Genomic DNA, 15,000 nt, shown 5'->3' with positions numbered 1-15,000 from the left:
TAATTGCTCGGTGCTTTGATGTGCTGATTATTGATCTATGCTGTTCCCTCTCTCAGTAACAGAAGAGAGAAGCTCCTACCAGCCGATCGTTTCCATGGTAACCACAGACGTGAACATGCGACTGATGCCATTTGCTTTCTTCAGGTGAGATGAGTCCTGGTGTTTCAGAGATACAGTTGAGCATTTTTTTAAACAGATGTTTAATATGTGTGTGTGTGTGTGTGTGTGTGTGTGTGTGTGCGCTTGCAGTGTGTTGGCAGCTGTAGATGAGTGTGTGTTGAACAGAGTGATGGTGACTTCAGGTTTCCTCCTCACAGCTGTGATGTCATACATCTCACTGATGAAGCTCTTCCTGCACACACACACTGCAGAGATCAGATCCAACACACTCCAACAGGTACACACACACACACACACACACACACACACACACACACACTGCAGAGATCAGATCCAACACACTCCAACAGGTACAAGATCTGTGAGGAGTTCAATTGGTGAAGTCTTTCATTCATTCTGCAGAAGAACGGGTGTCAATTTTGGCCCTTATTTAAGGTAGGAGGGGGGCAAATGTTGCACAGGTTGGTCATAGCACATTTCCTTCTGAAATACTGGGTAAAATGGGTTGTTCCAGACATTGTTCTGATGAACAGCGTACTTTGATTAAAAAGTTGATAGTAGAGGGAAAAACATACAGAGAAGTTCAGCAAATTATTGGCTGCTCAGCTAAAATGATCTCAAATACCTTGAAGTGACGACCAAAACCTGAAAGACGCAGAAGGAAGCGTGGAACTACTGTTCGGATGGATCGAAGAATAGCCAAAATGGCAAAGGCTCAGCCAGTGATCACCTCCAGAAAGATCAAGGAACATCTGAAGTTACCAGTGAGTACAGAAGATGATTAAGTAAAGCCAATTTACCAGCAAGAACTCCTGCAAAGTCCTGTTGTTAAGAAAAAGACGTCCTGAATGGGTTCACATTTACCAAGGAACACATTGACTGGTCCAAAGAGAAATGGTTCAACATTTTGTGGACTGGTGAAAGCAAATTTGTTCTTTTTGGGTCTAGTGGCCGTAGACAGTATGTCAGACGACCCCCGAGCACTGAATTCAAGCCAGAGTACACTGTGAAGACAGTCAAGCACGGTGGTACAAAATGATGATATAGGGATGTTTTTCATACCATGGTGTTACACCTATTTACATTTTCAGCATTTCAGCATCCAAAGCGACTTACACAATGAGCAATTGAGGGTTAAAAGCCTTGCTCAGGGACCCAACAGTGGCAACTTTGTGGTGGCGGGGCTTGAACCGGCAACCTTCTGTTTACTAGTCCAGTACCTTAACCACTGAGCTATCACTGGCCCTATTTATCACATACGAGGGATCATGGATCAGTTTAAATATGTCAGAATACTTGAGGAGATCATGTTGCCCTATGTTGAAGGAGAAATGTCCTTAAAATGGGTGTTTCAACATGACAATGACCCAAAACATCTTGGTTACAGACAAACAAGACTGAGGTAATAGTGGCCAGCACAATCCCCTGACCTCAATCCCATAGAGAACTTGTGTTCTGACGTCTGAAACGTGTTTTTTTTTAGGCAAAACCCAAAATTGCAGAAGAACTGTGGAATGTCGTCTAATCATCCTGGACTGGATACCTGTTCAGAAGTTGGTCGACTCCATGCAACACAAATCTCAGAAACAATTGTTATGCCACTAAATATTCGTTCAGTCATTTAAAGTAAAGTGAAACCTCAAACATTTTTTGAGTTTTTAAAGAAAAATGCTGCACTGCTATTATTTTGAACAGCCTAATATTCATTTTTCTAAACTTTCTGTAAAGGATTAACACAAACTGGCAAAATGTTGTTAATGTTTTGATTTAGAATTGAAAGTGGAGTATTTTCAGTGCATTTGCATTTATGGAAATAAAAGTTATTATAATGATTTTGTGCTTTATTCACTTTTTTAAAATCACTGCTATTTTTTTGAACACCGCTGTATATAGGTGTGAGTGGGTGATGCTCTGAGATCTTTGTGTTGGTGTGTGTTTCAGACTCTGTGTAGAGCTCAGCAGATCGTACTGAGGAGCATCAGTGTGAGTCCATCAAACTCCATCACACACAATCAGCTACACCAGGTACACACATCACACATCAACACACACTACACATAATCAGAACCAATCAGATTCAGTACTGTTTATAATCAGACGTTTACACCATGTACATAGAGCTTTATCGTCTCTGTTATCAGATGGAAGAGGCGTGTCGGGATGTTGACCCAGAGGTAGCAGCTTCGTTATCCACCCTGATGAACCTTGATGACCTCTGACCTCTGAAGCGTGTAGAGCTGTAGTGATGAGAGTCTGACAGCAGGAATGTAAATGTTTATTAATAATAAAAATCTGATCACATCGAGGTATTTGTTTTTGGTATTTGTTCACTAACGTTTAAATACAGGAGCAGCCGAAAAGAAAAAACGAGAAAGAAAAATGACATGAGGTCCTAAGTTTACATACACTTAGATGGATGTGTGTGTATGCTGAGGCTGCAGATCCTTTCCTCACAAATATAAAGACAGCATCTACACTGTTGAGTGACATTATAATGACCACGTCCTGCTGGCTGGCGTTACAGTCTAGGGTTAGGGTTAGGGGGAATGTTTTCGTGGTGTTCTCTGGGCCCGTGCATCCATGTGGAAGTCACTCAGAACTGATCTGGGTATGAATCCATCCCTGCAGATGACGTACACCCTTACATGCTGATTATCTTCCCTGGGGTGAATGGGATCTTCCAGCAGGACGATGCGACACGTCACACAGCTAGAAATGTCCCACATTGGTTGGAAGAGCATGACCAAGTACTACCCTGGCCCTCTAATTCCCCAGACTTGAACCCAGTTGAGCATCTGTGGGACCTCGATGGTCGTGTTGGCTCTATGGATCCTCCTCCAGGCACCTACAGCAGCTGTGGGATGCACTGCAGTCAGTCAAAACAAAACCAGTTCTAATGTTCCACGATTACACCTGACCATCTGTACCGATTTCCTATCTGGATAAGCTGACATTTTGAGTTTTCTTCCTGACCGTGGTAAACAGACCACTGTTCCACGACATTTTCCTCATTGTATGTACAGTTGAATTTAAGGTCTCAGAAGTGACAGTTCTGATCTATGATCCGCTTTCTGAGCTCACTACAGAGCACAACTGGGCCTTCATCTGTAAATAAATGAATGAATTCATGCACATCAAGAACCGTTCAGAAAGCACCAAAGATCTCAGGAAAGAAAAGCAGGCTGAGTGATGAGAGAAGATTATTTATAAATGTTAACACTGCTGTCAGAACAGGGTTAAATAAACACAGTTTAATACAGAATGGGAGGTGAAAAGCAGAGCTGCTTCAGATCTGAGGGATGAAACGCTGGAACTGAAAGTTCATCACCGTACAGCAGCTGAACTGGACCCATGTGGAGATGCGTTCACTTCTGCTGTGATTGTGTGTGTGACTGGGACAGTGTGAGAGGGTCTGTGTGTAGTATTAGGTGTGACTGTGAGTCCGTGTAGGTGTTGTGCTCCTGTAGGAGGGGGTGCACCATGCTCATGTGGACTTTCAGGTTGTGCGCTTTTTCAAAACGTCGCTCACACACACTGCACACGAACTCCAGCTCCGCCTCCGCCTTGTGCTTGGTCATGTGATACTTTAGAGACGCTCGCTGTCGACACTGGAACCCGCAAACCTCACATCTAAACACACACACAAATATCAGCCACTACACTGTGAGTTAGAGCTGTGTGATCTGATGAATTTATCATTTAGAGAAGGTCAGAAAGAGTGCTGTGTGTGTGTGTGTGTGTACTTACTGTAGTGGTTTAGCTCCTGAGTGTCTCATCTGATGTACCAGTAAATGTTTCCTCTGTTTAAACGTCTGTCCACACTGATCACAGATGTAGTTCCTCACCTCTAACACACACACACAAAACCTGTTTGGTGCTGTAACCACATATTACATTAGAAAAACATTATCTGGAAGAGATTCTGAGTACAGTGTGAGTCTGTGTGTGTGTTAGAGCTGTGTGTAGGAATCCACAGCTGGCTGGTGACAAGAAGACCCTGACAGCTTGAAGAGTACGTGTGCTAGTCTGTTGTTGACCGGTTGACAGTGCAGTGGAGAGTAATGTTGGACATGTAAATGTATATGGGCATTAATATGGACCCCCCTAACCCTCATCACCCCCCTCAGATATAACAGTGGTGAGAGAAAAATGTTCAGCTACACTAAAAGTATTAATACATAATCCATTACTACTGAGAATGTGTAGATATACTTAGTGCATGGTTAGGGCCAGTAGTTATGTTCCAATATTCCAAGTATACAGCTACAGTAGAATGGATTGGATGTGTACATGGTGTGATATGAAGTGCGCCAATGACACTGTATAAGGTCCCAAACCCAGTTCTAGCTGATTTAGACCAGTTCCTGTTCTAGCTAAAAAAAATCTCTGATATCGGTGGAATCTTCCACTGTCCTACAAGCTCACTGATGGGAGTATATAAGGGTGTTTATTATTTCCTGTGTTATCTCATTCACTGAGCCTCTGTGTGAGACTTGGTCGGTGTGATCCTTCTCTGCACACAAGATTAAAACTCTTTTCTAACTCTAATCACAATCCAGTCTCTGAGGTATTTTATTTAGTTTTTCCAGCACACACTCACTACTGGAAAAGCTTTCACAGTGTTTGATTGAGGGTTTAGAACTGTAGGTTCAGCGAGTGTTGACACTTTTCATGGTGTAAAGATCACGCTAGACGAGCACAGACGTGCTGGTACCTGTGTGTATGAGTTTGATGTGTCTCTGCAGGTAACGGTCGATCATAAACACTTTATTACAGCCGGGATGAGGACAGGGGCGTTCCTTCACCTCCTCATGGTGTTCCTTCACATGCTTCTGTAGATCACAGAATGAGAATACACACGTTATACACACATTATACACACGCTATACACATGTGAACACTTTGTTGTTTCTCTGTATATTTTGTAAATAAAAAACCCAGTAGAGGTTAGAGGGTGATGCGAGTGTGTGTACTGACCCTCATCCCGTCCACTCCTCTGTACACAGCGGTGCAGCCCTGATGAGGACACTTATAGATGGAGGGTAAATCCTCTCTGAAACACAGTTTTATTCGTCAGCAGGGTGCGGTGGGTTTCCAAAAGCCTGTTATAGTGAAGCTCACGGGCGAGTGGCTGTACCTCTCTGATTTAAGTTTCTTTTTCCAGCCTGGTTTGGGTCCTGGTTTCTTCCTCTCTTTAGGCTCTGGGATCATCACCATCTTACTGCTGTGTGACCTGAACGTGGGGGTGGGGGGGGGGCACATATTTAATCCGAATGAGCTTTTTATTCCTCAGTTCAAACACAATCATAATATTAAAACTATCAGATAACAATAGTACTAATACATGAATAAAAGAAAATAAAAGAATGAATGGTGTTGAAGGTGCAGTTTTACTTTTTATCAGTGTGAATGTTTGCTCTGCTCCCAGTGGAGACCTTCATCATCTCATCCTCCTCCTCCTCACTGGAGAAAATCCTGCACACACACACACACACACACACACACACACACACATTTACATGCTGTAACAAACTTTCTGTGTGGGGGTGTGGGTGTTATTCTCACCTGTCTGACAGGTCACTCTCCTCTACAGGTTGAACATGTGATAGAACTTTATCTGCTCCCACAGCACCTGAATGAGATCCAAACACACACGCACCTTCGTAATGACGTTTCATTTAATCATTCACTAAATATACAATAAAAAACCTTTAAAGTCTTTATTAAAATCATGAGCAATAATTATCAGCACCCTGTAACACTTGTATAAACAGAATCTTTCTGCATTAATGTCTGTACATACAAAAATAGTGGATGAGTAAAGAATCTCTGCTGTGAGCCGCTGATCTGAAGCTCATTAACACGCTGATGGACCTCAAGAAACAGCCCAGAAGCCTGAACGATCTGGATCGAGTCTCTCTCTGATTCCTTATTTGGATTCTCCTATTTCTTTAAGCATTATATGAGAAGATGCTGTACTGGCATGTTGCCAAATATACAGGTTTTAATAATAATGTTACTGTAATTACATGGTATAATTTTAATTTACAGATTGACATTAAGACTTGATGGAAAAATGCCTTTGATCCATCTTTACTTGGGGTGCCAATACTTTTAATCTGACTAAACTATAAACTCATCCTACCTGTGAAGGATGACGAAGGTAGCATTATGCTGTGGATTTTGTTTCATGAATGTGTGTTTATGGGTTCACTAACTTTTTAGGCGCTGTAACTATAAATTATAAAATTGTTTGCTCTCACCATCGGATTTATCTGTGTGGGTGTGGCTGTGGGTGGAGCTTTGTGTCTGAGCTGCGTTTCTGTGGGCGGGGCTCTGGGGCGAATCTCTGTTCACGTGGGCCACGTTATCAGTGCTGGTTCTGATTGGTCGGTGCGTTTGGGGGTGTGTGTTGTTCCTGTTTATCCTGCAGGTGTTTGAGGTGTCCATGATATAGGAGTGTCCATCAGCACAGCTCCACACGGCCCTGACCGCACCCCCACACCTCTCCTCCAGCACCTTTTGCAGGCCGGGGCGAGAACTGCACTCCCCAGCGTGCTCATGAGCCCACCACACCAGGTTCAGCAGACAGTGGTGGTCGTGGGTGACGGGCGGAGCTGCAGGAGAAACACAGGTAACGATCGGTCACTACAGAGACGATTCTGTCTGATGGTGATTCTGGTTTCACCAAAAATCAGCTTCAATCGTTCAATCTTCACCTGGATCAACATCGATCACACCCCTAACCCTAACCTAATCTTCACCTGGATCAACATCGATCACACCCCTAACCCTAACCTAATCCTCACCTGGATCAACATCGATCACACCCCTAACCCTAACCTAATCTTCACCTGGATCAACATCGATCACACCCCTAACCCCTAACCTAATCTTCACCTGGATCAATATCGATCACACCCCTAACCCTAACCTAATCTTCACCTGGATCAATATCGATCACACCCCTAACCCTAACCTAATCTTCACCTGGATCAATATCGATCACACCCCTAACCCCTAACCTAATCTTCACCTGGATCAATATCGATCACACCCCTAACCCTAACCTAATCTTCACCTGGATCAATATCGATCACACCCCTAACCCTAACCTAATCTTCACCTGGATCAACATCGATCACACCCCTAACCCCTAACCTAATCTTCACCTGGATCAATATCGATCACACCCCTAACCCTAACCTAATCTTCACCTGGATCAATATCGATCACACCCCTAACCCTAACCTAATCTTCACCTGGATCAATATCGATCACACCCCTAACCCTAACCTAATCTTCACCTGGATCAACATCGATCACATCCCTAACCCCTAACCTAATCTTCACCTGGATCAATATCGATCACACCCCTAACCCTAACCTAATCTTCACCTGGATCAATATCGATCACACCCCTAACCCTAACCTAATCTTCACCTGGATCAATATCGATCACACCCCTAACCCTAACCTAATCTTCACCTGGATCAACATCGATCACACCCCTAACCCTAACCTAATCTTCACCTGGATCAATATCGATCACACCCCTAACCCTAACCTAATCTTCACCTGGATCAATATCGATCACACCCCTAACCCCTAACCTAATCTTCACCTGGATCAATATCGATCACACCCCTAACCCTAACCTAATCTTCACCTGGATCAATATCGATCACACCCCTAACCCTAACCTAATCTTCACCTGGATCAACATCGATCACACCCCTAACCCCTAACCTAATCTTCACCTGGATCAATATCGATCACACCCCTAACCCTAACCTAATCTTCACCTGGATCAATATCGATCACACCCCTAACCCTAACCTAATCTTCACCTGGATCAACATCGATCACATCCCTAACCCCTAACCTAATCTTCACCTGGATCAATATCGATCACACCCCTAACCCTAACCTAATCTTCACCTGGATCAATATCGATCACACCCCTAACCCTAACCTAATCTTCACCTGGATCAACATCGATCACATCCCTAACCCCTAACCTAATCTTCACCTGGATCAACATCGATCACACCCCTAACCCTAACCTAATCTTCACCTGGATCAACATCGATCACACCCCTAACCCCTAACCTAATCTTCACCTGGATCAACATCGATCACACCCCTAACCCTAACCTAATCTTCACCTGGATCAATATCGATCACACCCCTAACCCTAACCTAATCTTCACCTGGATCAATATCGATCACACCCCTAACCCTAACCTAATCTTCACCTGGATCAACATCGATCACACCCCTAACCCCTAACCCAATCTTCACCTGGATCAACATCGATCACACCCCTAACCCTAACCTAATCTTCACCTGGATCAATATCGATCACACCCCTAACCCTAACCTAATCTTCACCTGGATCAATATCGATCACACCCCTAACCCTAACCTAATCTTCACCTGGATCAACATCGATCACACCCCTAACCCTAACCTAATCTTCACCTGGATCAATATCGATCACACCCCTAACCCTAACCTAATCTTCACCTGGATCAATATCGATCACACCCCTAACCCTAACCTAATCTTCACCTGGATCAATATCGATCACACCCCTAACCCTAACCTAATCTTCACCTGGATCAATATCGATCACACCCCTAACCCTAACCTAATCTTCACCTGGATCAACATCGATCACACCCCTAACCCTAACCTAATCTTCACCTGGATCAATATCGATCACACCCCTAACCCTAACCTAATCCTCACCTGGATCAACATCGATCACACCCCTAACCCTAACCTAATCTTCACCTGGATCAATATCGATCACACCCCTAACCCTAACCTAATCTTCACCTGGATCAACATCGATCACACCCCTAACCCTAACCTAATCTTCACCTGGATCAACATCGATCACACCCCTAACCCTAACCTAATCTTCACCTGGATCAATATCGATCACACCCCTAACCCTAACCTAATCCTCACCTGGATCAACATCGATCACACCCCTAACCCTAACCTAATCTTCACCTGGATCAATATCGATCACACCCCTAACCCTAACCTAATCTTCACCTGGATCAATATCGATCACACCCCTAACCCTAACCTAATCTTCACCTGGATCAATATCGATCACACCCCTAACCCTAACCTAATCTTCACCTGGATCAATATCGATCACACCCCTAACCCTAACCTAATCTTCACCTGGATCAATATCGATCACACCCCTAACCCTAACCTAATCTTCACCTGGATCAATATCGATCACACCCCTAACCCTAACCTAATCCTCACCTGGATCAACATCGATCACACCCCTAACCCCTAACCTAATCTTCACCTGGATCAATATCGATCACACCCCTAACCCTAACCTAATCCTCACCTGGATCAACATCGATCACACCCCTAACCCTAACCTAATCTTCACCTGGATCAATATCGATCACACCCCTAACCCCTAACCTAATCTTCACCTGGATCAACATCGATCACACCCCTAACCCTAACCTAATCTTCACCTGGATCAATATCGGTCACACCCCTAACCCTTACCTAATCTTCACCTGGATCAATATCGATCACACCCCTAACCCCTAACCTAATCTTCACCTGGATCAATATCGATCACACCCCTAACCCCTAACCTAATCTTCACCTGGATCAATATCGATCACACCCCTAACCCTAACCTAATCCTCACCTGGATCAACATCGATCACACCCCTAACCCTAACCTAATCTTCACCTGGATCAATATCGATCACACCCCTAACCCCTAACCTAATCTTCACCTGGATCAATATCGATCACACCCCTAACCCTAACCTAATCCTCACCTGGATCAACATCGATCACACCCCTAACCCCTAACCTAATCTTCACCTGGATCAACATCGATCACACCCCTAACCCTAACCTAATCTTCACCTGGATCAATATCGATCACACCCCTAACCCCTAACCTAATCTTCACCTGGATCAATATCGATCACACCCCTAACCCCTAACCTAATCTTCACCTGGATCAATATCGATCACACCCCTAACCCCTAACCTAATCCTCACCTGGATCAACATCGATCACACCCCTAACCCCTAACCTAATCTTCACCTGGATCAACATCGATCACACCCCTAACCCCTAACCTAATCCTCACCTGGATCAACATCGATCACACCCCTAACCCCTAACCTAATCTTCACCTGGATCAATATCGATCACACCCAAAACCCCTAACCTAATCTTCACCTGGATCAATATCGATCACACCCCTAACCCCTAACCTAATCTTCACCTGGATCAATATCGATCACACCCCTAACCCTAACCTAATCTTCACCTGGATCAACATCGATCACACCCCTAACCCCTAACCTAATCTTCACCTGGATCAATATCGATCACACCCCTAACCCTAACCTAATCTTCACCTGGATCAATATCGATCACACCCCTAACCCTAACCTAATCTTCACCTGGATCAATATCGATCACACCCCTAACCCTAACCTAATCCTCACCTGGATCAACATCGATCACACCCCTAACCTAATCTTCACCTGGATCAATATCGATCACACCCCTAACCCCTAACCTAATCTTCACCTGGATCAATATCGATCACACCCCTAACCCCTAACCTAATCTTCACCTGGATCAATATCGATCACACCCCTAACCCCTAACCTAATCTTCACCTGGATCAATATCGATCACACCCCTAACCCCTAACCTAATCTTCACCTGGATCAATATCGATCACACCCCTAACCCCTAACCTAATCTTCACCTGGATCAATATCGATCACACCCCTAACCCTAACCTAATCTTCACCTGGATCAATATCGATCACACCCCTAACCCCTAACCTAATCTTCACCTGGATCAATATCGATCACACCCCTAACCCTAACCTAATCTTCACCTGGATCAACATCGATCACACCCCTAACCCTAACCTAATCTTCCCCTGGATCAATATCGATCACACCCCTAACCCTAACCTAATCTTCACCTGGATCAATATCGATCACACCCCTAACCCTAACCTAATCTTCCCCTGGATCAATATCGATCACACCCCTAACCCTAACCTAATCTTCCCCTGGATCAACATCGATCACACCCCTAACCCTAACCTAATCTTCCCCTGGATCAATATCGATCACACCCCTAACCCTAACCTAATCTTCACCTGGATCAATATCGATCACACCCCTAACCCTAACCTAATCTTCACCTGGATCAATATCGATCACACCCCTAACCCTAACCTAATCTTCACCTGGATCAATATCGATCACACCCCTAACCCTAACCTAATCCTCACCTGGATCAACATCGATCACACCCCTAACCCCTAACCTAATCTTCACCTGGATCAATATCGATCACACCCCTAACCCTAACCTAATCTTCACCTGGATCAATATCGATCACACCCCTAACCTAATCTTCACCTGGATCAATATCGATCACACCCCTAACCCCTAACCTAATCTTCACCTGGATCAATATCGATCACACCCCTAACCCTAACCTAATCTTCACCTGGATCAATATCGATCACACCCCTAACCCTAACCTAATCTTCACCTGGATCAATATCGATCACACCCCTAACCCTAACCTAATCTTCACCTGGATCAATATCGATCACACCCCTAACCCTAACCTAATCCTCACCTGGATCAACATCGATCACACCCCTAACCCCTAACCTAATCTTCACCTGGATCAATATCGATCACACCCCTAACCCTAACCTAATCTTCACCTGGATCAATATCGATCACACCCCTAACCTAATCTTCACCTGGATCAATATCGATCACACCCCTAACCCCTAACCTAATCTTCACCTGGATCAATATCGATCACACCCCTAACCCTAACCTAATCTTCACCTGGATCAATATCGATCACACCCCTAACCCTAACCTAATCTTCACCTGGATCAATATCGATCACACCCCTAACCCTAACCTAATCTTCACCTGGATCAATATCGATCACACCCCTAACCCTAACCTAATCTTCACCTGGATCAACATCGATCACACCCCTAACCCTAACCTAATCTTCACCTGGATCAACATCGATCACACCCCTAACCCCTAACCTAATCTTCACCTGGATCAATATCGATCACACCCCTAACCCTAACCTAATCTTCCCCTGGATCAATATCGATCACACCCCTAACCCTAACCTAATCTTCCCCTGGATCAACATCGATCACACCCCTAACCCTAACCTAATCTTCACCTGGATCAATATCGATCACACCCCTAACCCTAACCTAATCTTCACCTGGATCAATATCGATCACACCCCTAACCCTAACCTAATCCTCACCTGGATCAATATCGATCACACCCCTAACCCCTAACCTAATCTTCACCTGGATCAATATCGATCACACCCCTAACCCTAACCTAATCTTCACCTGGATCAATATCGATCACACCCCTAACCCTAACCTAATCCTCACCTGGATCAACATCGATCACACCCCTAACCCTAACCTAATCTTCACCTGGATCAATATCGATCACACCCCTAACCCTAACCTAATCCTCACCTGGATCAACATCGATCACACCCCTAACCCTAACCTAATCTTCCCCTGGATCAATATCGATCACACCCCTAACCCCTAACCTAATCTTCACCTGGATCAATATCGATCACACCCCTAACCCCTAACCTAATCTTCCCCTGGATCAACATCGATCACACCCCTAACCCTAACCTAATCTTCACCTGGATCAATATCGATCACACCCCTAACCCTAACCTAATCTTCACCTGGATCAATATCGATCACACCCCTAACCCTAACCTAATCTTCACCTGGATCAACATCGATCACACCCCTAACCCTAACCTAATCTTCACCTGGATCAATATCGATCACACCCCTAACCCCTAACCTAATCCTCACCTGGATCAACATCAATCACACCCCTAACCCTAACCTAATCTTCACCTGGATCAATATCGATCACACCCCTAACCCTAACCTAATCTTCCCCTGGATCAACATCGATCACACCCCTAACCCTAACCTAATCTTCCCCTGGATCAATATCGATCACACCCCTAACCCTAACCTAATCTTCCCCTGGATCAACATCGATCACACCCCTAACCCTAACCTAATCTTCACCTGGATCAATATCGATCACACCCCTAACCCTAACCTAATCTTCACCTGGATCAATATCGATCACACCCCTAACCCTAACCTAATCTTCACCTGGATCAATATCGATCACACCCCTAACCCTAACCTAATCCTCACCTGGATCAACATCGATCACACCCCTAACCCCTAACCTAATCTTCACCTGGATCAATATCGATCACACCCCTAACCCTAACCTAATCTTCACCTGGATCAATATCGATCACACCCCTAACCTAATCTTCACCTGGATCAATATCGATCACACCCCTAACCCCTAACCTAATCTTCACCTGGATCAATATCGATCACACCCCTAACCCTAACCTAATCTTCACCTGGATCAATATCGATCACACCCCTAACCCTAACCTAATCTTCACCTGGATCAATATCGATCACACCCCTAACCCTAACCTAATCTTCACCTGGATCAATATCGATCACACCCCTAACCCTAACCTAATCTTCACCTGGATCAATATCGATCACACCCCTAACCCTAACCTAATCTTCACCTGGATCAACATCGATCACACCCCTAACCCTAACCTAATCTTCACCTGGATCAACATCGATCACACCCCTAACCCCTAACCTAATCTTCACCTGGATCAATATCGATCACACCCCTAACCCTAACCTAATCTTCCCCTGGATCAATATCGATCACACCCCTAACCCTAACCTAATCTTCCCCTGGATCAACATCGATCACACCCCTAACCCTAACCTAATCTTCACCTGGATCAATATCGATCACACCCCTAACCCTAACCTAATCTTCACCTGGATCAATATCGATCACACCCCTAACCCTAACCTAATCCTCACCTGGATCAATATCGATCACACCCCTAACCCCTAACCTAATCTTCACCTGGATCAATATCGATCACACCCCTAACCCTAACCTAATCTTCACCTGGATCAATATCGATCACACCCCTAACCCTAACCTAATCCTCACCTGGATCAACATCGATCACACCCCTAACCCTAACCTAATCTTCACCTGGATCAATATCGATCACACCCCTAACCCTAACCTAATCCTCACCTGGATCAACATCGATCACACCCCTAACCCTAACCTAATCTTCACCTGGATCAATATCGATCACACCCCTAACCCCTAACCTAATCCTCACCTGGATCAACATCGATCACACCCCTAACCCCTAACCTAATCTTCACCTGGATCAATATCGATCACACCCCTAACCCTAACCTAATCTTCACCTGGATCAACATCGATCACACCCCTAACCCTAACCTAATCTTCCCCTGGATCAATATCGATCACACCCCTAACCCCTAACCTAATCTTCACCTGGATCAATATCGATCACACCCCTAACCCCTAACCTAATCTTCACCTGGATCAACATCGATCACACCCCTAACCCTAACCTAATCTTCACCTGGATCAATATCGATCACACCCCTAACCCTAACCTGATCATCATTAATTTCATTTAAATACATTTAATTATAAACTTTAACCAGAGAGAAACCAACCGACCCCACAATATCAATAAAACATTAATAATTCTACATAATTCTACATTTAATCAATAATAATACAAAAGATTAAACATAATAAATAAAATTACCTGTGTGTGAGTTACTGTGAGATTCACAAACTTTCTTTATTCTCCGCGATTTTCTCTTCATTATTAAATA

General features: G+C 44.3%; 2 protein-coding genes across 8 annotated transcripts in view; one reads left to right on the top strand and one right to left on the bottom strand.

The window, feature by feature from the left end:
* The window catches only part of LOC134319194 (Fanconi anemia group A protein-like), a 16,723-nt gene extending 14,298 nt beyond the window's left edge, over positions 1-2,425 (top strand). For 4 of the 6 annotated variants that reach the window (XM_063000228.1, XM_063000224.1, XM_063000225.1 and 1 more), the window contains exons 39-42: positions 57-144; positions 250-397; positions 2,062-2,145; positions 2,262-2,425. In XM_063000228.1, coding sequence (XP_062856298.1) covers positions 57-144; positions 250-397; positions 2,062-2,145; positions 2,262-2,339 — 398 coding nt within the window. In that variant the 3' untranslated portion in view covers positions 2,340-2,425. The remainder of the gene's footprint in view (positions 1-56; positions 145-249; positions 398-2,061; positions 2,146-2,261) is intronic. The other 2 variants (XM_063000227.1, XR_010013475.1) reach the window with 2 other exon arrangements.
* Positions 2,426-3,307: 882 nt separating this feature from the next.
* Positions 3,308-15,000, bottom strand: part of znf276 (zinc finger protein 276) — an 11,828-nt gene continuing 135 nt past the window's right edge. Inside the window, exons 1-9 of one of the 2 annotated variants that reach the window (XM_063000231.1) lie at positions 14,931-15,000; positions 6,384-6,737; positions 5,686-5,752; positions 5,515-5,595; positions 5,258-5,353; positions 5,098-5,173; positions 4,835-4,952; positions 3,868-3,967; positions 3,308-3,750 (exon numbers count right to left, since the gene is read on the bottom strand). The exon at positions 14,931-15,000 is cut by the window's right edge and continues 110 nt beyond it. In XM_063000231.1, coding sequence (XP_062856301.1) covers positions 3,486-3,750; positions 3,868-3,967; positions 4,835-4,952; positions 5,098-5,173; positions 5,258-5,353; positions 5,515-5,595; positions 5,686-5,752; positions 6,384-6,737; positions 14,931-14,991 — 1,218 coding nt within the window. In that variant the 5' untranslated portion in view covers positions 14,992-15,000 and the 3' untranslated portion in view covers positions 3,308-3,485. Of the gene's footprint in view, positions 3,777-3,867; positions 3,968-4,834; positions 4,953-5,097; positions 5,174-5,257; positions 5,354-5,514; positions 5,596-5,685; positions 5,753-6,383; positions 6,738-14,930 lie in introns of both variants that reach the window. The other variant, XM_063000232.1, reaches the window with a different exon arrangement.

This window comes from Trichomycterus rosablanca, chromosome 8 (genome assembly GCF_030014385.1).
Source record: "Trichomycterus rosablanca isolate fTriRos1 chromosome 8, fTriRos1.hap1, whole genome shotgun sequence".
Taxonomy (NCBI): domain Eukaryota; kingdom Metazoa; phylum Chordata; class Actinopteri; order Siluriformes; family Trichomycteridae; genus Trichomycterus; species Trichomycterus rosablanca.
The sequence above is the reverse complement of the archived record's forward strand: the minus strand, read 5'-3'. Positions and strand labels throughout refer to the sequence as shown.